The following is a 27,793-nucleotide window of genomic DNA, read 5'->3' on the forward strand; positions in this document are numbered from 1 at the left end:
CATTGCTAATATATAAAAATATAATTTGTGTGTATCCTGCAACCTTATATCCTGCAACCTTGCTGAATTCACTTTTTATAGGTTTCTTGGAATTTTAGATGTACACAGCCATGTCATCTGCAAATAGGGACAGTTTTATTTCTTTGTTTCCGATCTATATGTATTTTATTTCTTTTTCTTACTATATCACACTGGACAGGACTTCAAGTATTATGAGTGGTGAGAGCAGACATCTTTCCTTTTTTCCATATCTTAAGAAAAAACACTAAGTATTTAATCATTCATTAAGTATAATTATAACTGTAGGGTTTTTTATACATGCTCTTTCTCAAGTTGAGAAAGTTTCCTGTATTCCTAGTTTTGTGGGAGTTTTTAATCATGAATGGGTGTTGAAGTCAAAATCTTTTTGATCATATGATCATGTAAATCTTTCAGTTCATATGATCATGTAACTTTTCTTCGTTAGCCTTTTAATATGGTTCATTACTACATTGATTGAGTTTTTAATATTGAGCCAGTCTTGCATCCCTAGAGTAAACCTCACTTGGTCATAGTGTATAATTATTTTTATATATTGCTGAATGCTATTTGCTAATATTTTGTTAAGGATTTTTGCATCTATATTCATCAGATCTGCAGATTTCTTCTTTTGTGTGGTCTTTGCTAGACTAACATTAGCTTCATAAAATGAATTAGGGACCATTCCTCCTCTTCTATTGTCTGGAAGAGATCATGTAGAACTTATTGAATTTTTATTTATATGTTTGCTAGAACTCTCCAGTGAAAAATCCAGGCATGGAGAGTTTTAAATTACAAAAAAATTATTTAATAATTGAAGGAAAATTCAACTCATTGCATATTGAATTGAGGTAATTTGTGCTTTTTGAGGAATTGGTCCATTTCATCTAAGTTGTCAAATTTATTTGTGCAGAGTTGTACGATGTGTGACAATTAAGTTCACAAACTTGTTGCAACGATGTTGCTAACCTTTTTTGATATCAGAGAGATGATTCGTTGTGAATTTGTACCAACTGGACAAACAGTTAACCAAGTTTACTATTTGGAGGTGCTGAAAAGACTGCATGAAAAAGTCAGACGACCTGAACTTTTTGCCAACAATTTATGGACACGACAATTTATTATCACGACAATGCACCAGCTGACAAGGCACTGTCTGGGAGGGGGTTTTTATCAAATAACTGTATTGGAGCACCCTCCCTATTCACCTGATCTGCCCCCCAATGACTCCTTTCTTTACCCAAAGATAAAGGAAATATTGAAAGGAAGACATTTTGATGCCATTCAGGGCATCAAGGGTAATATGATGACAGCTCTGAAGTCCATTCCAGAAAAGGAGTTCCAAATTGCTTAGAAGGGTGGACTAGGCACTGGCGTCGGTGCATAGCTCCCCAGTGGGAGTACTTTGAAGGTGACCGTAGTGATATTCAGCAGTGAGGTATGGAGCACTTTTTCTAGGATGAGTTCGCACACTTAACTGTTCGACCTCGTACATAGTGTTGCATTATTACCATTTTGATGTCTGCAGTCTGTAATGATTCCCCCCGTTTTGCTCCTGATATCGGCAATGTGTGTCTTCTCTCTTTTCTTTGTCAATCTTGCTTGATTGACAAAGGTTTGTCAATTTTATTGAACTTTTCAAAGAACTAGTCTTTGGTTTCATTTATTTTTTCTATTGCTTTTTTTCTGTTTCAAATTTCATTCATTTCTGCTGTTTTATTATTTCATTTCTTCTTCCGGCTTTGGGTACGCTTTACTCTTTTTGTTTTTTTCTAGATTCCTAAGCTTAGATGATTGATTCAAAGTTTATTCTCTATCCTAATGTAAAGTGCTATAAATCTCCCCTTCAGCACTGCTCTAGCTGTGTCTCATAAGTTTTGATATGTTGTATTTTCATTTTATTCAGCTCATTTTTTAAAAATTTCCTTCGAGACTTCCTGTTTGGCCTATGGATTATTTAGAAGTATGTTATTTAGTTTCCAAGTGTTTGAGATTTTCCTGTTATCTTTTTGTTATTAATTTTTAGTTTGATTTCATTGTGGTCAGAGACACACACTGTATCAGTTAAATCCTTTTAAATATGTTTTGCCTTCAAGATAGGATATGGACTACCTTGGTATATGTCCTAACAATGTTTGAAAAGACATATATTCTGCTATTATTGGGTGGAGTGTGCAAAAGCATGTCAATTTGATTTTGTGAGTGGTTAGTAGTGTTGAATTGTATATTCTTGCTGCTTAGAATTCTATTTTCTGTCTAGTTGTCCTACCAAATTATTGAGAGGGGAATGTTGAAGTCTTCAACTATAATTGTATATTTTTCTGTTTTTTCATTTCAATTAAATGAGTTTTTGCTTCACACATTTTTCAGCTCTGCTGTTTGATTCATACACATTTAGGATCGCTATGTCTTCTTGACAGATTCACTTTTTTTGTTACCATGTAATGTCCCTCTCTGCAATAGGACAGTAAGTATGTATGTGTGTATGTATGTATGTATGTATTTATGTATGTATTTGGTATTTCTGCCTCTGGTTAGTTTCTTTGCTCTGAAGTCTAATTTATCTGATTTTAATATAGTCACTCCTGTGGCTATATTTTGGTTACTATTTGCATGATATATATTTTTCATCCTTTTACTTTCGACCTACCATTGTCATTATATTTTAAGTGAGTTTCTTGTAGACAGTCATGCATTTTTAATCTATTCTGCTAACTTCTGTCTTTTAATTGGTGTTGAAAAGAAATGGTGTTGAAAAGAACATTGAAAAGAATTTTAATTGCTTCATCACAAAAGCATTGAGTAAATGTTAATAAAATTTTTAAATAAAATATTTAAAACAATTTTTAAAAACAGTGCAGAAAATAGCATCAAAATGTTTGCATAATTACACACATTTTAACACTTCCACATTCTTTTTGGAACCCAGGCCTTTAAATTTTGGAACCATGTTAACTTATAGGCAAACGAAAGAATATAAACGAATGTAATCAATATAAAGTTATAACCTGGAAAACTAGGTATTTTACACTTAGTGTAATTATTCATATTAGAGCTTCAGTCTGTCATTTCATTTATTTGTTTGTTTGTTTTTGCTTTCTGTTTATTTTCTGTTTTTCATTTTTCTGTTTTGTTTTTCCTGCCTTCCTGTGGGTTACTTAAACATTTTTTAGAATTCCATTGTGATTTATCTTTGGTGTTTAGAGTGTATCTCTTTTTATAGCTTTTTTAGTGGCTCTAGGTATTACATTACATATATACAACTTATTTAAGTCTACTGGTGTCACCATTTTACCACTTTAAGAGAAATATAGAAACTTTATCTCCCCTTACGTTTATTTACCCTCTCCAATTTGTAATATAATTTTCTCAAATATTCCTCTACGTATATGTAGAACCACATCAGAAAGTGTTACAAATTTTGCTTCAATCAAACTCAAGAGGAGAGGAGAGCCTATTGTATTTGCCAATGTTATTTCTAACTCTACCTGTCTTCCTTCCTGATATTCTAAGGCTTCTTCTTTTATCATTTTCTTTCTGTTTAAACAACTGTCTACCCATTCTTTTAGGGTACATCTCTTGGCAATCTCTTGTTGTTCTTAGTTTTCCTTCATCTGAGAATGTTTTGATTTCTCTTTTATTTGTGAAGGATATTTTCACAGATATAAAATACTGGGTTGACAGTTCTTTTCTTTCAGCCCTTTGAAAGTGTTGTATTACTTTCCTAGCCTCCATTATTCCTCTTGAGAAATCTAGATTATTTTCCCCCTAGAAATAATGTGTTACTTCTCTCTTGTTATTTTCAAGGTCTCTCTCTCTCTCTCTCTCTCTCTCTCTCTCTCTCTCTCTCTCTCTCTCTCTCGCGCCTTTAGTTTTCATAAATTTGAGTATGATATATCTTGGTGTGGGTTTGTTTGCATTTATCCTGTTTGGAGTTTTCTTCTTGAATCTGTAGGTTTTTATCTTTTGCTAAATTTATGAGCTTCTCGGCCATTATTTCTTCTAGTACTCTTTCAGCACTGCCTCTTTTTCCTTTCCTTCCAGAACTCCAATGCCACAATTAGATCTTTTGTTATAGTCCCACTGGTGCCTAAGGCTCTGTTCATTTTTTCAGTCTATTTTCTCTCTGTTTTTCAGGTTGGATACTTTCTGTTGTTCTATTGTCAAGCGCACTGGTTCTTTCCTCTGTTCTCTCCACTGTATGCTGAACCCATCCACTGAGGCTCTTTTCATTTCAGTTATTGTATTTTCAGTTCTAGAATTTCCATTTGGTTCTACTTTAGATCTCCTATTTCTTTACTGAGACTTTCTGTTTTCTCGTTTGTTTCAAATGTGTTCATAATTGCTTGTTGGAGCACTTAAATAATTGCTTAACATCTCTTGTCATCTCAGTTTTAGCATCTGTTGATTGTCTTTTCATATTCAAGTTGATGTTTTCCTGGGTTTTAGTATGATGTGATTTTAGATTAAAACATGGACATTTTGGGTATTATGTTATAAGAACTATGGGTCTTGTTTAAGTATTATGTTTAACACCACTGTGGCAGGGCAAGGGGGGGGTGCCACCTGTTTACTGTTAGACGGGGTAAAAGTCCAAGTTCTCCATGTGGCCTCCACTGACTCCCATGGTGGGTAGAGGCTCCTTGTTACTGCTGGCTGGGAGTGGGAGTTCCAGCTCCCCACTGGGCTTCCACTGAAGGGACTCTGACTGAGAGGCCATGAATGCCTTATTACTACCCCCAACATGGCCTCCACTGATACTATAGGGAAAGGAGTAGCTTTACTGCTGAGGGATGATGAAAGACCTGACTCTCTACTAGGTCTCCTCTGACACCACTCCAGCATGGAGGGAGAGGGGTACCCCATTACTGCCAAATGGTGGTGGGAGTCCAGGATCCCTTAGTGATTTTCACTGACACTGGGGGATGGGCTCCTTATTGCCCATCAAGGTTAGTTCCTACTGAGCCTTCTGTGACACAACCCTGGTGAGAGTGAAAGTCTAGACTCCTCACTGCATTTTCTGATATAGGTGGGGGTGGGGCCACAGTCGTTTATGTGGTGTTTTGCTGGAGTAGACTGGTTATTATCTAAAAAGTCTCTGATTTGCTGAACTGCTCCTTTCTGGATCTTTTTGGTAGAGAGAGAAGGCTTTTTTGGGGGGGTTTTTTGGTCTGTGCCCACTGCCATTTTTGGATTAACTTCTTTAGTTTCTAGTTTGGGGTATCTGAGGCAGAAAGAAAAGCCAATTCCTTGGGTCTGAGATTCCTAGATAGTCTGCCTTCTTCTTTGCACCTTTCAGAATCTTCTTATGATTTTTTTTGTACATAATGTCCAGGATTTTTAGTTGTAGTTAGTAGGAGGAATAGGGAAAATTATGTCTACTCCGTCTTCTCAAAAGTGAACACCATTGACAATTAATGGCATTCTTGCTGTTCTGGTCAATACAACTAGACAAGAAAATGAAAGAAAAGATAGAAACCAGGGTTTCTCCATTTCAGCACTACTGACCCTTGGGATTACATGGGTTTTGTTGTAGAGGGCCGTCCTGGGCACTACAGGAAGTGTAGCAGCACCCCTGGCCTCTGCCACAAGGTGGCAGTAGCAGCTTCTCCAGCACTCCACACTGTGACAACCAAAAATGTCTCTGGACATTGCCAAATATGCCTAGGGAGCAGAATCACCCCCAAGTTGAAATCCTTTGGTATAAATATTGGAAAGGAGACAAATTATCTTTATTTTCAGACAATTCAGTTGTTTACTTTGACCTCATATTAGTATTATTATGTGTTTATGTGTACACACACCAAAAATAATCAATAGATATATAGATATATATTCTCCACACCCATCAATCGAGATTCTGACTTAATTATACTGAGTGGGGCACAGGTATCAATAAATATTGAAGTTCTCCAGATGATTTTTTTTCTTGTTTTGTTTTGTTTTTGAGAATTATATCTCATTGAGATATAATTGATGTGGAACACTGTATAAGTTTAAAGTGTACCACATAATGGTTTGACTCACTTATATCATGAAATGAGTACCACAGTAAGTTTAACTAACATCCATCGTTTCGTGTAGGTTGAAAAAAGGAAAAAGAACTTTTTTCCTGGTAATAATAACCCTTAGAACTTAATAATTTTCATATACACCACATATCAGTGTCAGCTATAGTTATCATATTGTACATTACATCCCAAGTGCTTACTTATTTTGGAATTGGAAGTTGGTGCCTTTTGACCACCTTCCTCCAATTCCCCTCTCTCTACTCCCCAGAGGTGATTTTTAATATGACTGAGATCTGCTGTTTTCAACCTAAGAAAATACCCTGAAAATTTATTAGAAGTGATAAGAAAACTCAGCTTAGTATGAGATAAAAGATACATCCATATGTACCAAGCTCACCCAGGGGTGTCTCCACTTCCCCAGAGACCAAGTTTTAGGTTACCCCCTCCATATTTAGCCCACCTCCCTCCTTGCAGAAGGGAGCAATTTGATGGAACTTGCCAGGCTACCAGGGCCTGACAGGCTGCCCTCCTGCTTTGATCTGCCCCCGGAGAGGAGCCCTGGTCCTGAGGCTTTTGATCTGGTTTCTGGCAAACACCTGGGCTACTGTCCAGAGAAGGGGGAAGAGTCTGGCAAGGAATAAAAAAGTTGGAAATGGGTTTTATCGCCTCATAGATCTTTGGGGTGAATGAGGATGTTCCTCATTATTCTAACAACTGGGCTGTCCTCATTCACAAATGTAGTTGTTGGTAGTAGATTTTAAGTTCATAACGTGTCTGTCTTTTGACTTATAAAGGCTTCTGGAAAAGAAATATTGTATGGATTCATTTCCTCCAATATTTCATTATACCCCTTCCCTTCAAAAACAGTTTCCCCCCTCCCCCCAAAGACTTTAAAATGTCTGAGGTTGTACATGCCTCTGACTTGAAGTTCCTCTTCTAGGAAGGAGTTCCTGAGGCAGCGGCGGGCAGCCGTGACCCTTCAGGCCAGGTGGAGAGGCTACTACGACAGACAGAACTTCAAGCTGGTAGGAGAGCTCACTGGGCGCTGCGTCTGCGGAGCAGTGGATAGCTGAGTAGTCAAAACAGATGCTAAATGTTTGTCTATCTGAGTGGGAGGGTACAGGCAGGAGAGATCAGGTCATTGACTTTAAATGACCAGACACACTCTCTTTTTAGCATAGCCTCAGGTCACATGGGCTGTGGGCTTTAAAGCGTTCTCCTGCAGAATTGTGGGCCGCTGCAGAGCTACAATGAGATGTCCTGCTCTGAAATTAGGTAATGGCTATCTTCCGTCAATTTTCAGGCAACAAAATAAGTTAATGGATTGATTATTCTCAGTGTCAACCACTGCATGATTTTTTTCTTGACCACAGGCTCTGCTAATGGGTGTCTGCTCAGCACATGAGCCAGAGTAACCCTGGCCATGCCCTAGCAGGCCTCACTTGACTGCTTGCCTTTGTCGTGGATGTCACTGTGCTTGGGACATGCAGTGGTCCTGTCAGCAAACTGCCCCCAGGCCTGTGTACGCTTTACGCTCACAGAGGCGGAGTGGAAGCTGGCAGAGCGCAAAGGCTACTTGAGGCTGCTGCTTTGCGTGCACCACTGCATTTAGCATGAAGCCAGCCCTGTATGTCAAGGAACTGAGGCCTAGAGAGGTTAAGTAATTTTCCCAAGAGCGCAGCGTTAGAAGCAATAGAGCTGGAGTTTGCATGCAGGTTTGTGACTTCTGAGCCCGTAAGATGAAGCATGACCCCACATACGCGGACCCCATTGGTTGGTCTTTGAGAAACCAATAAGGCTGGTTCAGGGGATCAGGGACTACTGTGGCATGGGGCATGTTTGTGGCATAGAAGTGGGTGTCCATCGACTTATTGTTTTCTCCTTATTTTAAAGATCCTTGAGGGAGTAGCTTGATGGAGCCCCCCAAGGGCCTCCACACGATGTGCTGGCTCCTGACAGCTGGCTAGTCGTGGCTGCAGTTCTCTGTCACTGGCCACCCAGATACCGCTTTATTATTTAGGCCATTTAGCAAACATTTATTTGGCACTTATTTGCATGCCAGGCTCTGTTCCAAGTGCTTTATAAGTAATATCTCATTTAATACGCTTATGCTCACAGGTGTGTAAAATTTTAGCATCAGCCCTTTGCCAAAGAGCAGGTAACTGTAAAGCTGATTTTCGAAGTCTCCTCGGGAGTACACCCTGCCCCCCACTGTCTGTGCCGTCAGGAAGGCCTTCTCTGTGCTCTGGGCACTTCCGGCCAGACCCCCGTGAGTCCACACCCCTGTTGCCTCCTCAGATCATCCTGGGTTTTGAGCGCCTGCAGGCCATCGCCCGGAGCCACGTGCTGGCCAGGCAGTACCAGGCCCTGCGCCAGAGGATCGTCCAGCTGCAGGCCCTCTGCAGGGGCTATCTGGTGCGTCTGCAAGCTCAGGCCAAGAGGAGGGCAGTGCTGGTCATCCAGGCACATGCCAGGGGCATGGCTGCCAGGCGGAAACTGCAGCGGCAGAAAGCCAATGTAGGTGGTCGTCGCCCTCGTAAGCAGGTGGGGACTGGCTGGGGCCCTGGGGGCAGGGCAGGCAGGAGGAGTGAGCGGCAACACTGACCTCTCACCACGTACTCCTGTCTCCTCCCTGTACAAAGTTATTATTGCAGCAGGTCCTCACACCATCTGGACACCTAGGTTGCCCCTGGGTCATGTTCGCAGGATAGTCTTATACCTAGAACCTGGAAATCGAGCTCCTTGGCCCACTCCCTTTAGGCTTGGGGATGATTTCTCAGTAGATCTGGTGAGTTCCCTTGAAGCACAGGAAACCAGGGCCAGTGAGCTATCGGCCTCCCATGGAGGAGAGCAGAGACCCTGCTTACTGGGCTCCGGCATCATGGCTCAGGGCAGAGAAGCCTTCGAGTGTCTGGGCAGGAGAGGCTGATGGGCAGGGAACAAGGGAGTAGTGCATGACCCCATCTCCTCCGAGGGCACAGAAGGCTAAACCTCAGGCTACTGGAAACTGCGATAAGGAGGAGGAACTAGGGAGGAAATTTGAGGAAACGGTGTCTACTGAGCAAATTACTAGCATGCAGGGCAAATAAGAGGCTAGGAGGCTAGACCTGCAGGCATGGCAGCAGCCTGTTCCTGCACCCATGTGACTCGGAGGCAGGCCATAAACCAGGCCCACCTATGTGTGTGAGTACAGGTGTAAGTACCTCTCCTGGTTTAGGCTTGATGCTCTGGGAATGAAGGGCCAGGGAGGCCTGAGCCTTGATTTGTGGCTGTTCCAGAGATGCCTGGGTTTGAGGTGGTGCTCCAGGGACCATGTGTGGCCAGGGACAAGCAGGCAGTCTTCCCTTGGACCTGACTCTCCAGTGGGAAAAGAAAAGCCCGGCTGTTTGTTCTCTAGTCACTGTAGCTATCAAAGTCTAGGAGTTTAGAGGGAAATACTTTGATTTGGGTAGGTGATGGCAGGAGGAGGCTACTTGTCTTCTGTGAGGGGCTTGCTCCATCGAGCCTTGTGGGTAACCTTCCCCTATGGGGTATGTGTGCAGGGGCTGCTGGTCACCCCCACTGGAGAGCAGAAGGGCCAAAGGGCTCTCCCCACCAGGAAGCGCAAGTCCATCTACGACACCGTCACCGACTCCGAGATGGTGGAGCAAGTGTTTGGCTTCCTTCCATCCATGATCGGTGGGCCTGAAGGCCAGGCTTCCCCAGTCTTTGAGGTAAGATGGGCCCCCTCCTTCAAGGGTCCGGCCCAGGCGGGGGAGTGCGGGGCCTGCGCAGTGCAGAGCTCAGCCACCTGTAGGCTCACGGAGACACCAAGACTCTGCGTGGGGAGCTGGGAAGGTGGGTGGGAAGTGTGTTCTGCTGTTCTGGGTGGACATGCAGAAAAGAGGGGAGCATGGGTTTCTGTGGTCACACACTTTCAAGGTAAGTAGGTTTCCTACCTGCAAGACTTTGCAGAGCCTTTAACATGCAAATAAATTGGCCTTTCAGTCAGGCAACACTTGCCACTTGTGTTTGACCTCTCTCTGACAGAGTACTTTGGATGTGACTGAGGACCTGATTAGGGAGCTAATGGCCACTGGCAGGAGGACGTGATGTCTAAGGGGAAGGTGGCAGGGCCAGACAGGAACAGCAGCCCAGGGCTGTCCTGCTCACTCAGCACACCTGCTCTGGGGCCCAAGACCCAATGACAGAGGCACCCCCGGGTGGTCATGCCTCCCCCCATGCACACATGCATGTACAGGCACACACCTGGTCTGTGGGGTAGGGGCGGCTGGGACCCCCTCCGCAGGAGGGGCACCTGACTGAGGGCCAGCAGGAGGCCAAGAAGTGGTGTGTGTAGATAGCCCATGTCTGCAGGCCAGGGGCTCTGAGGGCTCTCAGGTAGCTGAGATGCTCACGCTGAGGCCCTTACTGCACCAGGGGCCCGCAGAGGGGGTGGGGAGGGGGAGGTCTCCAACACAAGGAGGAGAGGACAGATGGCTCTGCAGCCGGACAGACAGATACTTCTTGGGGCTCCCTGGCCCCCAGATATGCATACCTCACCAGGTGGCATCTGAAAGGACAGCTGATGCTTGTCTCCACCTCTCGCGGGCCCCCAGGATCTGGAAACAAAGACCCAGAAGCTGCCCGAGGTTGACCTAGACACAGTCCCCATGCTGGAGGAGCCTGGACAGGACACGGATGAGCTGGCTGACTACACGTTCCCCAAGTTCGCTGCAACCTACTTCCAGAAGGCGGCCAGCCACACACACATCCGGAGGCCCCTCCGGTACCCACTGCTCTACCATGACGACGACGACGACTGCTCGGTACCTGGTGGTTCTCTGGTTTCTACTTGCTCTAGCCACCCCCAGAACCCGGATCTGTGCGGTGGCTCAGTGGGAACAGGAAGGGGCAGGGTCACCATGGCCAGCGCTGTGAGCTGGGTTCCAGCTGGACCCTCTGTCTTGATTTCCCCAGGCTGCCCTGGCTGTGTGGGGCATCATCTTGAGGTTCATGGGTGACCTTCCAGAGCCAGTGCTGTTTGCCAGGGGCAGCCTGCATGGCAGTGCAGGGATGCAGCAGGCCCGGGGCGCCGTGGGCAAGGAGAGGTCTGCCCAGTCTCCACAGCACGGAGGCTCTGCACAGGTGCGTGCCCAGGTGGGGGCGGACAAGGGCACACACCCTCGGGTGTCCGCCGGGCCTGAGGCCCCACAGAAGCGGACTGGATGGGGAGGCCAGACACAGAGTCCCCTTGTCAGCATCTCCCTGAGCCCAGTCAGCCAGGCCTCCCCACCCGCGGGAGTTTCAGCCTCGAGTCACACTCAGGGACTCATGAGTCAGCCATTACACCCAGGACATTCTGAAGTATAGTCATTAATGAGAGGATCCCCCAGGCTCTGAATATGGGTTTGACCTGAACAGGGTTGAAATGCTTGTAACAACAATAACAGCAGGTGTTGTTACTGATAGCATGCTATGTGCCCCTTGCTTCTCTTCAGTTAATTCTCAGGTAAGACAACCATACAAGGTAGGGATTCTTATGTTTATGGCAGCTAAAGAAACTGAGAGGTGGTGTGAATTGCTGCCAAATCACAGTGAATCCATGTGAGAGAGCTGGGCTTGGGATTCATTCCACTGAATTCAAAGACCAAGCTCTTGACTGGTGTCCTACTCTGCTCTCTGATGGAAGGTTAACCGACATCCATTTTTGGTCAGAAATCCTTCCTAAGGCCTCAGTTTCATAATGTAATCTTAGTGGAACCAACCAAAAACTGTCCAAAGGAATTACACAGTAGCAACAGCACTCATGTCCACCAGCAGTGGGAGCCCCATGACTGCCCCATATAGCAAGTCCAGTGTGCAGACTAACTGCAGAGAAATCTAAGTGCATCTACAGCCCAGGATCTCATAGCCAGACTGGGCCTGGAATTGCATGGAAGTTGCCCAGGCTCAAGCCCTGACTCCCTGCCCTCTAGAGGTGTGAGCGCTGCAAAGTATGTTAGCTATCTACTGCTACATAAGAAATTACCCCACAATTTATCAACTTGGAACAGCATTATCTCACATAGTTTCTCAGGGTCAGCAGTGGCTTAGCTGCTTGGGTCTGGCTCACGGTGTCTCATGAGGTTGCAGTCAACCTGTCGATGGGGCCTGCCATCATCTCAAGGCTTCACTGGGACTAGAGGATCTGCTTCCATGATGGCCCCCTCACATGGCTGTTGGCAGGAGGCCTCAGTTCCTTGCCACATGGGCCCCTCCACAGGGCTTCCTGAGTGTTCTCACAATGTGACTTCCTCCAGAGGGAGTGAGCTAAGAGAGACAGCCAGCAGGAAGCTGCAAGGCCTTGTCTCGGGAGGCAGGAGTGTCAGGAGACAAGGCTCACTAGGGAGGAGGCTGGCAGCCACTCAGGCGAAGGGCCATGGGAGGCAGTGCAGCCACCCCACACCTCTGGAGGGTACACACAGGGAAAAACAGGACCGGCTTCCCAGGGGGCAGACTTCCAGTATTCCTTCCAGCACGTGTTTATTAAGCACCCACTGTGTGCCCTGCTCACAGAATGATGGGCTGGGCGGGCCCTGCCCACCCTTGCTTACCAACTAATGTGTGTCACATTCCATCCCTGTGTGGCAAAGCAGCTTCCCCAGCCGGAAGCTGCTGCCCAGCCCTGGAACCTGGGCTGATCCAAAACCAAGCCCCATCCCACACTGAGCTCCTATCTGGGCAGCAACTTCTCATGGCTCCATCATGACAAGGTGTGACCTCTGCCTAAGGAGACCAGCAGATCCTAATGGCCTCGCAGCACAGAATCTTTTGATATCATGGGAGAGTCCCTACTTTGCAGTAGGAAGAGCATATTCCAATTCATCCACCCAATTTTCACTGGGAGTGACTATGTTTTTGGGCTGTCCAGGCCACCTGGGCTCAGACCCATCCCCAACTCAGAGGGCTTTACTGGCGACAGGTTCAAGCTTTAAAATCATAAAGGTCCTGAACCCTCCCAGAGGGACAGTTACTGGCTGAGCAGCTTTGTTTCATCTCTTGCCTTCACTTGCCTCTGTTTTCTCACCCAGCTGTGAGGACGATGTGCACAACTGTAAGTGTTGTAAAGCTCAGCTGAGATGGGGATGGCATGGTGCTTTGTAAACTGGGCCAGGAAATGGCTGGGTGAGATGGACATTTGTTCCACCCTAGGTGGCCATCAGGTACTACTCCAGCTCACCTTCACTTAACAACTGTCTCCATCCACAGAGGCCCAGCCACAGGGACAGAGGGACCAAGGACATCTCCTCCATGAAGCTGAAGCGCTCCTCCCGGATCACGAGCCAGGTGAGCCTAGAACCCTAGAACTGGGAGCTCCCAGCTCTGCCCCTGGCAGGATTCCAGGTTTTTGCTTCTCTCCTTGAGCCCTGGTTTCCTCCTTTGCAAATGGGCTTCCTCCTGTGCAAAGATGTCCTAACTGCCATCTTTGGGTTTCAAGGTGGCCAGCCAGCTGAATATTGGAGAGGAGGCATTTGAGTCGGATGCCTCCATCCCAGACCGACCCATGTCCAACCTGGAAAAGGTGCACTTCATTGTGAGATGTGCCATTCTGCGGCCCAGCCTCAGGTCAGCCCCACTCCCTCCTAGCCCATTCAGAGCATCAGACCCCTCACCGGTTCTCAGCCCATGGCCACAGCCTCCTCCTCTGCTCCCTACCCCCGAGACACCCCCTCCTCTCTCTACTCCCCGTCCTTGGGCCTGCGGGCAGGATCTCAGTTCAGCAGACATTATAACCATCAGGGGGTCTCTACTTGCTCAGTGGTAAATCCCATGGGTAAAACCCAGTTTTAGGAAAACAGATTCATCTTGGGCTGAGGATTCATTTTATAACAGGCTGTAATGCAGGGCCCTATAAATGAGCAAGCTCGTCACTTACATTATATGTATTTTGCTTTATACACAATTTGATTTGTAGGAATTGTGTTTTCATACAAATTTTAAGAAATATGTATCTTGCTTTCAGGGACAGACTTATATTTTCACATATTGTATGTATGTCATTGTTTTTAACCAATTTGGGAAATTGTTGGCCATTATTTCTTCGAACATTTTTTTTTTCTACTTTTCTCTCTCTTCCTTTGAACTCTAATTAAACCTATGTGGGACTTTTTTGATATTGTCCCTCAGGTCCCTGTGGAACTATTCCTCTTTTCTTTCTTTTTCTTTTCTCTCTGTTCTTCAGATTGGATAGTTTCTATTGATCTATCTTCAAATTAACTGATCTTTCTCTTGTCTTCCCCTGTCTGCTCTTATACCCATCGAATAATTTTTTTTTAAATTTCAGATATTATACTTTTTAGTTCTAGAATTTGCACTTGGTGCTTTTTTAATAGTTTCTATTTCTCAGCCAAGTTTCCCTATTTGTTCATGCTCTGTGAGCATAGTTTCCTTTATGTCCTTGGAGATAGTTATGGTAGTTTTAAAATCTTTTCTGTTAAATCCATTATCTGGGTCATCCTGGAATCAGTCTCCATTGACTGCCATTTTTCTTGAGAATGGTCTTTTTTTTCTGTTTTCACACATGTCTAGCACTTGCCTGTATTTCCTCATGAATCTAGTACTCTTTAATTGTATACTGGACATTGAGATATGTGGTCTGACAATTAAGTTCACGAACTCGTCCTAGAGAAAGTGCTACATACCTCATTGCTGACTATCACTATGGTCACCTTCAAAATACTCCCCTTGGGAAGCTGTGCACTGATGCCAGCGCCTAGTCCACCTTCAAAGCAATTTTGGAACTCTTTTTCTGGAATGGCCATCAGAGCTGTCGTCATATTACCCTTGATGTCCTGAATGTCATCAAAATGTCTTCCTTTCAATATTTCCTTTATCTTCGGGTAAAGAAAGGTGTCATTGGGGGCCAGATCAGGTGAGTAGGGAGGGTTTCCCAATACAGTTATTTGTGTACTGCCTAAAAACTCCCTTTGCTTTTTTTTCATCAGTGAGCTCCTTCAGAACCATTTTTGCACACACCTTTCTCATGCCAAGATTTTCAGTTAAGATTTTCCTAACTGTTTCTCTGTTGATGTTTACTTGGTCTGCTATGCTTCTCACAGTTGGTCGATGATTTTGATGCACAACTCGATGAATTTTTGCGATGTTTTCATCAGTTCTGCTCATTTACTGGCCACCCTGACCTCTCTTCATCAGTGACGTGTTCTCTCTCCTCAGAAAAACATTTAATCCATTTGTACACTGCCATTTTCTTCATGGCATTATCCCATAAACTTGGACTAACATGTCCCTGATTTCACTTCCATTCTTGCCAAGTTTAACAAGAAATTTATTGTTTGCTCATTGCTCTAATTAAAGCTCAGACATTCTCACAATGGCGCAGAAAAACATGCAACAACAATAATGAATTCCACTCAGCAAGACACCACCACACATTGACAGGAACAGAGCTGTGAGACTCTGATATATCAAGGTTATGAAACCTGTCCGAGCTGTTTGTACAGTGCTGCCAATAAGCGCACGGTGGCAAGTTTGCGGCCTGAATTGTCAGACCCCATTTGGTTAGAGGCTTTGGAATCTGTTGTATTCTTTCAAAGACTGTTGACATTTTGGTTTGGCAGGCAATTAACTTGGCTGGTTTCAACGTCTTCTCCCTGTGGTGAGCAATGGCTGGAATCCCTGTTCAGTTCTTCAGCCTTTGCTGGACTGCCTAGAGTCTGCCCCTCACGTGTAAATCAGGGGTCAGGCAGAGATTAAGGAAGATTTTATATGAAAAGTTTAGGACTCCTCTTGTTCTCTTTATTCTAGGATTTCCTTCTCATTTCAACTACTGTGAGTACCCCGAACTCTGTCCTCTGATTCTTCAAGCTAGTAAGACTCCAGTGTTTCTACTCAAGTTTTAGCTGCCTGCATGATACCAACCAGGCAATTCTTCTCACTTAGTTGGTTCTATTGTAATTTTCTCATAGTGACTCCTCTTTGGCCACTGCACCCTCCAATATGGCAGACACGTAAAAGCTGTACCCAAATGAGATGCATTGTGGATTCATCAGATCCTGGATAGGCACTTAACAGTGCTGGTCTCCCTCTGGGGCTGACACTCCCTCAGAGATCCCTTGAGACCCCGTGCCAACTCTAGCCCTAGCGGGACACACCACAGCCTCTAGTGCTGGGGTCTTCTGGGGCGATGGACTGCCTGATTGTGCAGGGTCTCATCAAGATACCTAAAGGTGGGCTGGCCTGGTGGCTCAGGTGGTTGGAGTCCTGTGCTCCTAACGCCGAAGGCCACCGGTTCGATTCCCACATGGGCCAGTGAGGGGCACCCTCTAGAGCTAAGATTGTGAACAACAGCTCTCCCTGGAGCTGGGCTGCTGAGAGCAGCCAGAGGTTGGCGTGAGCTGCTGTGGACTGCTGTGGGCTGCTGTGGGCTGCTGTGTGTTGCCGCGGGCTACTATGTGCCATCATGAGCGGCGGTGGCCAGGATGAGTGGCCGGTGGCCAGCATGAGTGGCGGGCAGCCGGCGAGAGCTGCTGTGTGCTGCTATGAACAGCGACCGATGACTGGCGACTGACTGCCTCAGCCTGGGGTAGTGCAAGGCTCACAATACCACATGGGCCATGGAGCTGCGTCCTACACATCTAGACTGAGAAACAACGGCCTGAACTGGAGTGGCGGGGGGAGGCAGAAGAAAGGGGGGATAAAGACGTCTAAAGGGCAGCTCCTCCGGGGATATCCTGTCAGTCAACAGGAAGGCCATCCGTGCTTGCCCCACCCAACAGTATGGGTGTAGTTCCCAGCTCCTGACTTTCCTCTCTTCCTCTTGGCTATGAAGAGTAACTTATAATCCTCCAGGAGGAAGAAGACACTAATCTCTTTGTTCATAGAGACCCCCAGCTTCTGTTTCCAGAGTGCACAAGTCAAGTGCTCTGTCACTGCTTCTTTCTAGTACCCTGGGGTGGGCCAGTGGCTCCTGGGGCTCAGCATGCCTCAGATGGGGAGTGAGATGGGCCTCGTCTCTGGGAGACAGCCCCCTTCCCTACTGGCAATCTCCTGGCGTCTCCCTTACTCCCCCTCATTTGGAGCAAGTGGAGATGGGCCAGAGATCTCTCTACTCCTATGAAGTCCCTTCAAGGAATAGCCTTTCAAATTTCTCATCTTTCCTTATTCAGGCTGGATAGGTCATGGTGGCTGAACTGGTTCTGCCATCTTTTAGTAGATCCTATGAGAATGCATCTCTTTATTATGTTGAGTATTGCCATTTTTTCTTTGGCTCTGGTGTCTTAGCCAAATTTCAAACAAAGCAAATGCCTTACCCACATCCAGCCACACATTCAGCAAATGTTTATTAAGTACCTGCTCAGGGCCAGGACCTGGCCTGAGTGCTGGGGAGGCAAAGGTGAAGATGACATGTCTCTGTCCTCAAAGCGGTCACTTCAGTTGGGGAGCATGCGAGGATCCAGAGACCCACAGTAACTGCTTGTGCTGAGATGGGGTCCAGTGGGGGTACCAAGAATGAGTATTTATAATGCCCTCCTGGGCCAGAGGGGGTAAGAAGAAGAAGGGGTGTTCACCAAACAGAAGGGAGAGGGTGATGGGGTCACAGAGTCCTGAAACAGCCTGAGGGTCTGGAATTCCAAGTGGTTTATCACAGTCGGGCACTGAGTTTGAATTCAATACCAAGGGTAGTAGGGAACAGTTTTAAACAAGAGAAGACCATGATCATATTTGACTTCCAGAAAGCTCTCCTTGGCAACTTCATGGAGAGATGGAGCCTGGGGTGGGAGGCCAGGAGAGAGTTCCCAAGAGAGCTGATGAGAGGTAGCCCAAGGAGCAGGAGCTAAGAGGAGGGGACAGAGAAGACATGCGGGAGACAGAAGGTAGAGTGTAGTGGCTGATGGGAGGACTCTAGGATGGCTCCCAGATTGCCGCCTTTGGAGAGTGGCTGACGGTGCTGCCTGAAGAGACTTGAGAAGGTGGAGATGTGCTGTAGTCCACTAGGCCACAAGAATAGATGGGACACATCTCTTCCCACTGCTGTGTTCAGTGACGCAGTCATGTTGGTAGCTTGAAATTGGCATTGGTGAGAATATTCACACAGAAATTGGCAAATGCAATGAATCAGAGCTCCTCCCCCACACCCCCCAGGAGAGCTGGTTGTTAAACATTTACCAGCATACCACTGAGTACTAGGGGAAAGGATGCTGGCCTCTGGCAATGTGAGGCTGGAGGGACTAATGGGACACTCTAATAAGATGACAGAGCTTGATAAAGTGGGGAAGGATCCAGGAGAGCCCCCTCCCCAAGAGAAGACAGGAGAGGCTCATGAGCCTGTGGGAATGGGAACTGGTCAGGAGGCAAGAAGTTGAGGGGTTCTCCCACGAAGTCCCCACTTTTCTCTCTGCAGTGATGGTGGGATGGCTGCGTTCAGGGAAAGGGGGGAAGAAGCCTCAAGGCAGAAGGATTGAAGTAACTGTGAAATTGGAGAAAGGAGCATATCAGGTCATGAAAGGTCTGGACTGCGAGGACAGGGCTGAGGCTAGGGACCCTGGGCGCTCCCTGCACCCATCCCCACAGCTGGAGGACCAGGGTATTGTGGACAGAGTGGGTGAGGTACAGAGCAGAGGTCGAAGGGGACAAGATAACTGACGAGGAGGACAAAGGCCAAGGCCTTGCTGAGCTAGGGAATGAAGAACTGGAGTGGGGGTGCAGCGCCCTGGGAAGACACTGGAGGTGGCGCAGACCCCCACGGTGACAGGGTCCAGGTGGGCGGGGATGCAGCAGGGAGGCCAGCCAAGGCAAGTAGAGGTGAAGAGGCCGGAGGTCACGCCTTGGACATGACCCCACCCGGGGATAAAGGAGGAGCTGTATGTCCAGGTGCCTGTCTCCTCCTCTCCTCGGAGCCAGCTTGCAGCCTGACCTCCTAGTGGTCTGTGTCTTTCAGGGACGAGATTTACTGCCAGATCTGCAAGCAGCTGTCAGAGAACTTCAAAACAAGCAGCCTGGCCCGGGGCTGGGTCCTGCTCAGCCTCTGCCTGGGCTGCTTCCCACCCTCCGAGAGGTTCATGAAGGTAGGCAGGGCCTAGGACTGGGAGCACAACATCTGGCAGGAGCGTGAGTTAGCCCTGGGCCCTGGGCAGGCCCAGAAATCCCCATCCATGGCCCGGTTCTCCTGCCAGGATGGACAGGAGACAGGATGGCCAGGATGGACAGCACTGGCTTCTCTGAACCTCAGAGTCCCTTCTGTAGAAGAGGACATTAGGCCTCCTCCTTCCAGCTCCTATTCAGGGTCTGCACGGCCAGTTCACGTGGACTCAGGCACCAGGATGGCTCTTCTGGTGGCAATGAGATGGCCGATGAAATGTGCATTGGTTGCAAAGACGAAAGTGTCCCATGAGTGAGCAAAGACTGGAGACGGACTGTAGCATCTCTATCGCTCCCTAGAACCAAAAATGGAGGTGGGATGTTGACAGGTGCCTCCAAGTGTTAGTGGTCCCAGGCTTCACTGCTTTAATATGCCTTTTGGTTCTTATAAAAGTAATATGTAAGACATGCAGAAAGTCTAAAAAGAAAATAAAAGTCATCCCCATGCCCAGCGGTAACTTCTGTCACAATTTCTGGCTTTTTGTGGGGCTGTAGTGTCATACTTGTGATCATACAGAAAACAATCTCCCTTCCTCTAATGTCCCTTTGGGGACAGCAGGAAGCTTGACCCCACCAGATATCCGGCCCGTGTACTAGGGCTACTTCTGACTCCAGTAAATCATTCCAGGCAGCATCTCCTCACAGAATCTCTCTGTAAGATGCAAAGACTTTCAACACATTTTATCAAACATATTTTGAACATCAATTCTCCTGCATTTTTCACTTTTCTCCCTAAGTGTGTTTTCATGTTATAAACTTTCCCCAAATGCCAGCTTTCATGCCTGCTATACATAGCTATCCCAGAGGGAATTTAACTTGTTGATGGGCATTTGGGGTCCATCTTCCAGTCACTCATCACTGCAATTTAAAACTGCAATTTAAAAATATATATTTAGGATAGATTTGAATTATTGGGCCAAAGGGTTCCTATTTAAAACATCCAGCAAATCTCTCCTCAGAAATGTGCCAATTTATACCGGTTTTCATGTTGTGTGAGGGCACCCCTCTCAACAAGCTTTGCCAACACTGAGTGTTACCATTTTTATTTAAAACTTCCCAGATTTATCAAGATGTAATTGCCATAGTTTAAACTTAAGGTGATTTTATAATATGTAGGTATACATTGCAAAACGGTCACTACAGTGGATCAGTGGACACACCCATCACCTCGCAGTTAGTAGTGTAGTCCTTAGACTCCGTCTGGGCAGTCAGTAGAAAGTGGCCTGCATTCTAAGTGTCTTCCTCTCTTTCCCGTCCTCTCCCACCAGTATCTGCTGAACTTCATTGGTAAAGGGCCAGCCGGCTATGGGCCCTTCTGTGCTGAGCGCCTGAGACGCACCTATGCCAATGGGGTGCGCACAGAGCCTCCTACCTGGTTGGAGTTGCAGGTAGGGCCCGGCCAGGGTGGGAGATGGTCAGTGTGGGGTGGTGGCAGCCCAATGGCCCCTCCAGCACAGATTCTGGGTGCCTTCTTTCATCCTGCCGCAGGAAGTGTGTCCTCAGGGCTCCTGCACCCACTGGGGAGCCTTCGGTGCCAATGGTCTCTGAGCAGTGCCTGGGGTTCGGCCTCCCAGGCAAGCCCCAGAATTCAGAAGTGCCTTCCCCACTTCTAAATCCACATTCCTTTAGGCTCTACTCACTGAAGGGGGAAATTAATCTGATTAGCTAGTTAGCATTAAAGTGGGAATGACTGCTAATTGCTTAGTGTTACCTTCCCAAGGACATTTGCATTTTATAGGAAGGCAGAGGTCATTGCACGGTTGTCATGCTTGGCAGCACTGCTGTGTGTCATTCGTGAGACCTCAGTGTCCTCAGGAAGAGTCATGCAGACACAAGCAGGGTGGGGAGTGCCCCCTGCATCCTGCTGTACCCCCTTCCCTGTGCTGCGCGGTGTCCTATACCAGTGGCACCTTCTGCTGCACCCCTTCCTGTTCTTGCCCCGCCACCCAAGTCCACAGGGCCTGCCTCTCTCCCCCCTTATCTACCTGCTCAGCCCCGGAGCACTGGAGCTGCACATGAACTTGCAGGGGCCGTGTGAGTATGGTCACACCCATTGTGTACAGAGGGAAGTGTAGCTCTCGCGGACCAGAAATCTTCAGAGTCCAGGACTCAGCAATTTCTAAGAGCTCTTCGGACCCTCTGTGGTTCTCAGTCACTCAGGCTTGCCAGGGCTCAGGGTTCTCGCGTTAGAATGGGACCCTCATCTGCATGCCCTGAGGACAGCCGAGGCGGGTTTGCAGAAGCTCACACCTTGGGGAGCGAGACTCTTGCCTCCCCAAGTCCATCAGCGCCACAGCCAGCGTCTGTGGGCCAGAGCTTTGTTTGGAGACAGCTGGGGAGTGGGTTGGCCTCTGGGAATAAGGTTCTGGAAGCTCGGGGGCAGGCAGCTGAGCCCAGGGGCATCTGGGCAGAGGGCCTGAGTTTTCCTCTGTCCCCAGGCTGTCAAGTCAAAGAAACACATCCCGGTCCACGTCATCTTGGCGACTGGAGAGAGCCTGACTGTCCCGGTGGACTCAGCTTCGACGTCTCGGGAGGTCTGCTTGCACACTGCCCACAAGCGAGGCCTCAGCGACCACCTGGGCTTTGCCCTGCAGGTCGCTGTGTACGACAAGGTACTGGCCAGGGGTCCCATGTGGCACCTGCCTCCCTCACATGCCCAGACTAACTCAAGCCCTCGAATCACACCAAACTAGCTCCTGCCCTCTAGTCCAGTGGCCTAACACAGATACACATTTACACACACACACTCATGCACACACACACACACACAAGCACCTCACCACCAGGCATCATGTCTTCCTGCCTGGATGGTCACATGCTCAGCACGGGGCTGGCCCTCGGCCCGGGTCACACCCACACTTTGCCGGCCTCTGCTGTGCCTGAGCAGTCCGTACACAACCATGTGCTCGGCACTCACACCCCTTACCCACGCCTCACACCGGGAAGCTGCAGCCGCCCGTGCAGCCGATGCAGAGGGCCCCACGGCACAGCCCCACCTGACGCACACCCTCACCCACCCACATGCCCCAGCCTCAGCCCCATTCACACCACCCCCAGTCACGGTGGCCATGGCGTCAGTCCCTGCCTCCATTTGGAGGGGCCAGCAGGGAGGAGTGTCAGAGTGAAAAACCAGCTATAACCCTCTGTGGGGAGACCCTCAGGAGGGTGGGCATCCCCATGGGACCTGCACACAGCAGCCCTAACCCCTGTCGACCCTGCTCTGGCCTCAGTTCTGGTCCCTGGGCAGTGGACACGACCATGTGATGGACGCCATTGGCCAGTGCGAGCAGCTGGCCCGGGAGAGGGGTGAGAGTGAGCGCCAGTCGCCCTGGCGCCTCTACTTCCGGAAGGAGTTCTTTGCGCCCTGGCACGACTCCCGGGAGGACCCTGTCAGCACCGAGCTCATTTATCGCCAAGTCCTCCACGGAGTCAGGTCCAGTGAGTACAGCTTCGAGAAGGTAAGGGGGCACCATAGCCATTGGGACCTGGACAGTGACCCACCAAAGCCTGAGGAAGTACCACATTGCAGGGCAGGCCACAGGGGCTGCAGAGGCCAGAGCAGGGGCAGGCCTGGGGGTGTGGAGGGGCAGAGGCAGAGGGCAGAGCAGTGGGGCGCAGCCGTATGTGCGTGCAGTGCAGGACCCTAGGCCCCTCTGCTGGGCCTGCAGCTGCCGCTTCTCAAGCCCCACCTCCCACCCCCATTTCCTCCTGGCTTGGACTATAGGCCTTGCCCAGGCCTCTGGAGTCCATGTACTGCAGAGGGAGGACAGAGGGAGGCTCCCATTAGCTCCAGGCCTGCCTGGCCTCACCATGGCAACTCTTTATGGGGAGCAGGGACTAGTGGTCAAGGCTGTGGCCTTAGAGCCCCAGCAGCAGTTCAAGTGCCACCTGTGCCTCTTTCTGGCATGACAGTGTGACCTTGGTTTCTTATGTCACCTCTGAGACTCGGGCCCTTGTCTAAAAAGTAGAGAGAGTAGCCAGAGCTCTTCGTACAGCTATGAGAATCAAGGGGAGGGAGCGTGTGCACCTGAAGCCCCGAGAGCAGAGCAGCGGCACACCCGCTCAGCAGGTGAAGGATATGACTCTCCCTGCCTGGGTCAGGAGGAGGATGCTCTCAGCACCAGAGGTGGCTGCAGCAGTCCTGGAGGCCTGCCTGGAAGGGGACAGTAGGCAGGGAGAGTCATCCCACTCAGACAGCGATGTCAGGGTCCCTCCAGGCCTCCCCCACCTCCCCATGGTTCCCAGAGGGCTGGGCGCGGAGCACGGAGCACGGGGCACACCCCTTGTTGGAGCCGAGTCAGAGCACATGATGGGTCCACCCACTGGGTTGGGGAAGCGGCAGATCCTGCCCAGAGGAAATGGCAGGAATGGCAGCTATTCACGCTGCCAGTTCTCACCTACGTGCTGGTCACCTCTGCTGTGCTGGGGCAAGCACAAGACACAGGGTAGGGGTGTCACGGAGAGGGTGGGCTCTCACCCAGCCCACTCCCTCACTCCATGTGACCTGGACTGCCCAGGAGGAAGAGCTGGTGGGGCTCCTGGCCCAGCACTGTTATGTGCAGTTTGGAGCCTCGGCGGGGACCGAAGCTATCCAGGAGCTGCTGCCCAGCTGTGTCCCTGCCAAGTTGTACAGGACCAAGCCCCCAGAGAAGTGGCTTAGCCTCGTCACTGCTGCCCACGCCAAGGTCAGCCTCCATAAGCCTGGGCTCTCCCTTGGAGGTGGGGGCCTAGGTGCATAGAGGAGCTGCAGCCCCTCCCCGTGAACCCCGCCCACTGGGGAACAGGAGCCATAACTTGCCAACGAGCATAGTTCTGTCTTCGGATTTAAGCAGTGTCCTTCAGTTATGCTCCCCATCACAGGCGCGTTCCGTGTCCTCCCTCCCTTTCAAGCTGGCAGCCTGGCTTGGGGTAGCTCATCCGGCACTGGTCCCCACTGCAGGCTCTGACAGCCCCAGCCTTCTAGCACAAGAGGGCATCTGTAGCTGCTGACCTGACCATGCCCTTGCCTCTGCACCATCCTGCCCTGGAGGCCCTGCTCTGGCCCCGGGGCCTTTTGGTGACCCTTCCCCTCACTGGGCACTGCATGGTTGGTGCAGGCTCCGAACAACGCAGGGAGGGCTGCCTCCCTTCCCTGCTCAGTCGGCCTGCACCAGGTAAGCGCAGCTCCCTCTGAGGGCTCACAGCCTCTTTCCCGCGCCATGCACAGACCCATGCCCTGAGCCCCAGGTTGCATGCCGAGTCCCCTGCAAGCTTGCAGGTGGACGCAGCCGGCAGCAGCCTGTCCCTGTTGTCCTCTGGCACCCTGATGCTAAAGAGCAGGAGAGTCTGCCTCCCTTCTGAAAACCACCCTTGAAGGGTCCTCCCCCAGGATAGGTAAGACGGGGCTGCATCAGCTCCCAGCTTCCTCACTGGCCCCACTGCAGGCAGAGGCTTCCAAGAATGATCCAGCAAACAAGCCCTGGGGCACCTGGAGAGTCCCAGCGGGGCGGGGAGGCTGGGGCTGCGGTGAGTGATGGCAATGGCACACCGTGTCCCCACACAGGCACCATACACTCAGAAGCGAGCAGTGCCTGGGGCCGTGCAGGAGCAGGTAGTGGACGCCGCCCGCCTGCAGTGGCCACTGCTCTTCTCCCGACTCTTTGAGGTCACCACCTTGTCTGGTAATGGGTCAGGCAGGGTGGCGGTGAGGGCAGGGAGCAGCCCCTCAGGGCCAGTCCAGGTTTCACACTGTGTCCTCTGGCCAGGCCCCCAGCTGCCCAAGACTCAGCTCATCCTGGCTGTGAACTGGAAGGGGCTGTGCTTCCTGGACCAGAGCGAGAGGATGCTCCTTGAACTCTCTTTCCCAGAGGTCATGAGTCTGATCACCAACAGGTGGGTGACCCCAGGGAAAATGCCCAGGTCTCTCTCTCCTTGCAAGCTCAGGCCTTGGGGCTTCAGGAGAGACGGAGAGAGGGATGCGTGTTGTCCGTGGGAGCCCACCCAGGGACAGCGACAAGGACTGATATGCACAGTGTACAGTGCGTGTGGGAGCCCAGCCTCTTCTGTCACAGGCCACATTGCCCCCTTGGACACTGCATCTGTGCATTGTCCTCTCAGCCTCTCTTTAAACCCAAAATCCATCAGGAAAGGGGCACATAAGGCTTGCAGCCTTTTGGGTTTGCATTTATTTACCAGCTCCTTCCGTCCTCACTGGTCGTGTGGAAGGTACAGACCACGGAGGGACAGGGCCTAGGTGTGTGGCAGGCACAGAGCAGTGCTAGGGTGCTGATGCAGGCCAGGTTGGGCCTCAGCCACTCCAGCCCGCAGCTCTCCACGGCTCTGGTCTCCTGAGAATGCCCCAGAGCCCTTTGGGAAGGCCAGCCTGTACCCTGCAGCCTGTAACTGGGTTACGTCCCCGTGTGGCATGACCACTGTGATCACTGCCGTGTGTGCAGAGTACACACTGGCCACGACTTACTGAGGCTGGCCATGCTGGGCACGTTCCCATATGCTGTGAAGTCCTCACGGTATCACCCAGTCTGCAGATGAATAAACTGAGGCCTGCAGAGGCTGGGCAGCTCGCCCATGTTCACCAAAGATGTCGCCTCATCTCAGATCCAATGTTCTCTGCAGTGTCCCTCCTGAGCCCACACACAGCTTGGCACCACCCACTGTCTCTGAGGCCTTGGGTCGCCACCACATGCAGGGGTGCCTGGGGCAGGGGAAGGCTGAAGCTCAGCCCCTGGGCCTGCCCCTGGCCCTGGACAAGTTGTGTGTCCTTGTCTGTAACTCAGGAGGGTCACCCCTCTGAGGCTGTTGAGGGGCTGAAATGGGGAGGGTGGGAGAGGCCTGTGGTCACATCACCCGTTTGTCTCCTCAGGGCGGCCCAGGGCGGGCAGAGGCTGCTGCTGTCCACACTGCACGGAGAAGAGTACGAGTTCGTGTCCCCCAGCAGTGTGGCCATTGCTGAGCTGGTGGCCATGTTTCTGGAGGGCTTGAAGGAGAGGTCTATCTTTGCCATAGCCCTGCAGGACCGGAAGGCCACAGGTGCCCAGCGGGCGGGGGGGAGGGAGCCGGGCAGTGAGGGGCACATGGTGTTGTTGATATTAGGGTGACTTGCTCATCTTCATGTCACAGCGTCCATGTGGCATGGAGCAGGGCTCAGGGTCTTGAGCAGAGAGAGGGAGAGAGGACCACAAAACATTGAGAGGGAAGCTTCGGACGAAGCCTTCCATTCCACAAAATGTGGGGTTAAAGGATGTAATCTCAAAGCCTCCAAGGTCACCCTAGCCGATGACTCCCGAGGGAGGCACGGAAGGGCCTGCACCCGCCCCCTGCAGACAGCAACTGGCCCCTGGCCTGTGCTTTGAGTTCCAGCCCCACAGCCGCCTGTTACCCCTTTTTACAGACAGGGAACCAGGGAAGGGAAGCAGCTTGGCTAGGGTCACACAGCTCAGGGCTGAGGGATTTGAGCCCTGCAGTCCAGTTCTTGGCCACAGCTTCTCTGCACACCAGTCCCAGCAGCAACTGAACACTTGTGGGAAATTGGGGGGCTGTTAATGAAGGGCTTCGGAAGGAGTGGGGAGGCTCAGTGGGATTCAGAGGGAGGGGCTGTTCTCAGGGTCTCACCACACAGTCAGAACTGTCAGGGCTGAAATCTCATCCCTGCCGCCTAGCCTGTCCCCACCACCTCCATGGGGGAGGAACTGTTACCTCACTTTACAGATGGAGCCCTTCACATGGGGCCCAAGGAGGTGTGGTGACTGCAGCCGGGGCACTCGTCCCCTTGTCCATCTGCCTCTTGCCCTCGCAGGCTGCGGCTCCTGGGCAGGCCTCTGAGCCGCGCTCCTGAGGTGGGGTTGTGGTCAGAGCTCCCCAGGCCCTCGAAGGCCGGAGCTCTGGGAATCCCAGCACCGCTCCTGTCAGTGGCCACGGGCCCCCACCTCTGAGTCTCAGCTTCCTCAAAACAAGAGAACCCCGGAAGTGCCCGCAGCCCCGGCTTCTGCAGAGCCCCCGGTAATGACGGCTTCTCTGCCTGTGTGTGTGACCCGGAATTGCAGGTGACGTTACCCTCCTGCCCTTCAGGAAGGGCGACCTGGTGATCCTGACAAAGAAGCAGGGGCCGTTGGCCTCCGAGAGCTGGACCCTGGGCCAGAATGACAGCACGGGCCGCACGGGGCTGGTGCCTACCTCCTGTCTCTACGCCATCCCGACGGTCACCAAGCCCTCGGCGCAGCTGCTGGTAAGCTGCACGCAGGCCAGGCACCCGTGGGCACATGGGGAGGGTGCCCAGCCTGGGGTCCTAGCTCGGGGCCTGCCCCCCACCTCACAGAGGGCCACGAGGGCCACCTGGGCTTCAGATCAGCTCTGCCAGGCCCACCGTCCCTCTGGGTTAATGGTGAAGCTGGCAGTGTTTGTGCTGTGCTTTACACTTGATAGTGAGGCTCGATAAATGGGCATTCCTTCCATCACCCTCACCGTGGGTGTGTCCTGGGAACAAACTCATCCTTTCTCCAGCCTCAGCCTCATGCAAACCCTGACCCAAGGAGGCCCAAGCCTCCCCGTCCCCGAAGACCAGCCCACACCTGCCCCCACATAGCCCCACGTGAGGAAGAACAGACGTGCACACGTACATACTGAGTACCAGTGGGCCCCAGTTTGCACAA

General features: G+C 50.2%; 1 protein-coding gene across 4 annotated transcripts in view; it reads left to right on the forward strand.

Moving 5' to 3' along the window:
- Positions 1 to 27,793, forward strand: part of MYO7B (myosin VIIB) — a gene marked incomplete at its 5' end in the record, with an annotated part of 93,598 nt that overhangs the window by 58,632 nt on the left and 7,173 nt on the right. For 2 of the 4 annotated variants that reach the window (XM_081051560.1, XM_081051563.1), the window contains 16 exons: positions 6,970 to 7,054; positions 8,328 to 8,546; positions 9,572 to 9,742; positions 10,628 to 10,837; positions 10,989 to 11,156; positions 13,260 to 13,337; positions 13,489 to 13,616; positions 18,949 to 19,075; positions 20,417 to 20,536; positions 21,587 to 21,760; positions 22,379 to 22,606; positions 23,666 to 23,833; positions 24,691 to 24,808; positions 24,893 to 25,019; positions 26,008 to 26,174; positions 27,188 to 27,369. In XM_081051560.1, coding sequence (XP_080907686.1) covers positions 6,970 to 7,054; positions 8,328 to 8,546; positions 9,572 to 9,742; positions 10,628 to 10,837; positions 10,989 to 11,156; positions 13,260 to 13,337; positions 13,489 to 13,616; positions 18,949 to 19,075; positions 20,417 to 20,536; positions 21,587 to 21,760; positions 22,379 to 22,606; positions 23,666 to 23,833; positions 24,691 to 24,808; positions 24,893 to 25,019; positions 26,008 to 26,174; positions 27,188 to 27,369 — 2,470 coding nt within the window. Of the gene's footprint in view, positions 1 to 6,969; positions 7,055 to 8,327; positions 8,547 to 9,571; positions 9,743 to 10,627; positions 10,883 to 10,988; positions 11,169 to 13,259; positions 13,338 to 13,488; positions 13,617 to 18,948; positions 19,076 to 20,416; positions 20,537 to 21,586; positions 21,761 to 22,378; positions 22,607 to 23,665; positions 23,834 to 24,690; positions 24,809 to 24,892; positions 25,020 to 26,007; positions 26,175 to 27,187; positions 27,370 to 27,793 lie in introns of all 4 variants that reach the window. The other 2 variants (XM_081051561.1, XM_081051562.1) reach the window with 2 other exon arrangements.

Source organism: Rhinolophus hipposideros (genome assembly GCF_964194185.1).
Source record: "Rhinolophus hipposideros genome assembly, chromosome: 6".
Taxonomy (NCBI): Eukaryota; Metazoa; Chordata; class Mammalia; order Chiroptera; family Rhinolophidae; genus Rhinolophus; species Rhinolophus hipposideros.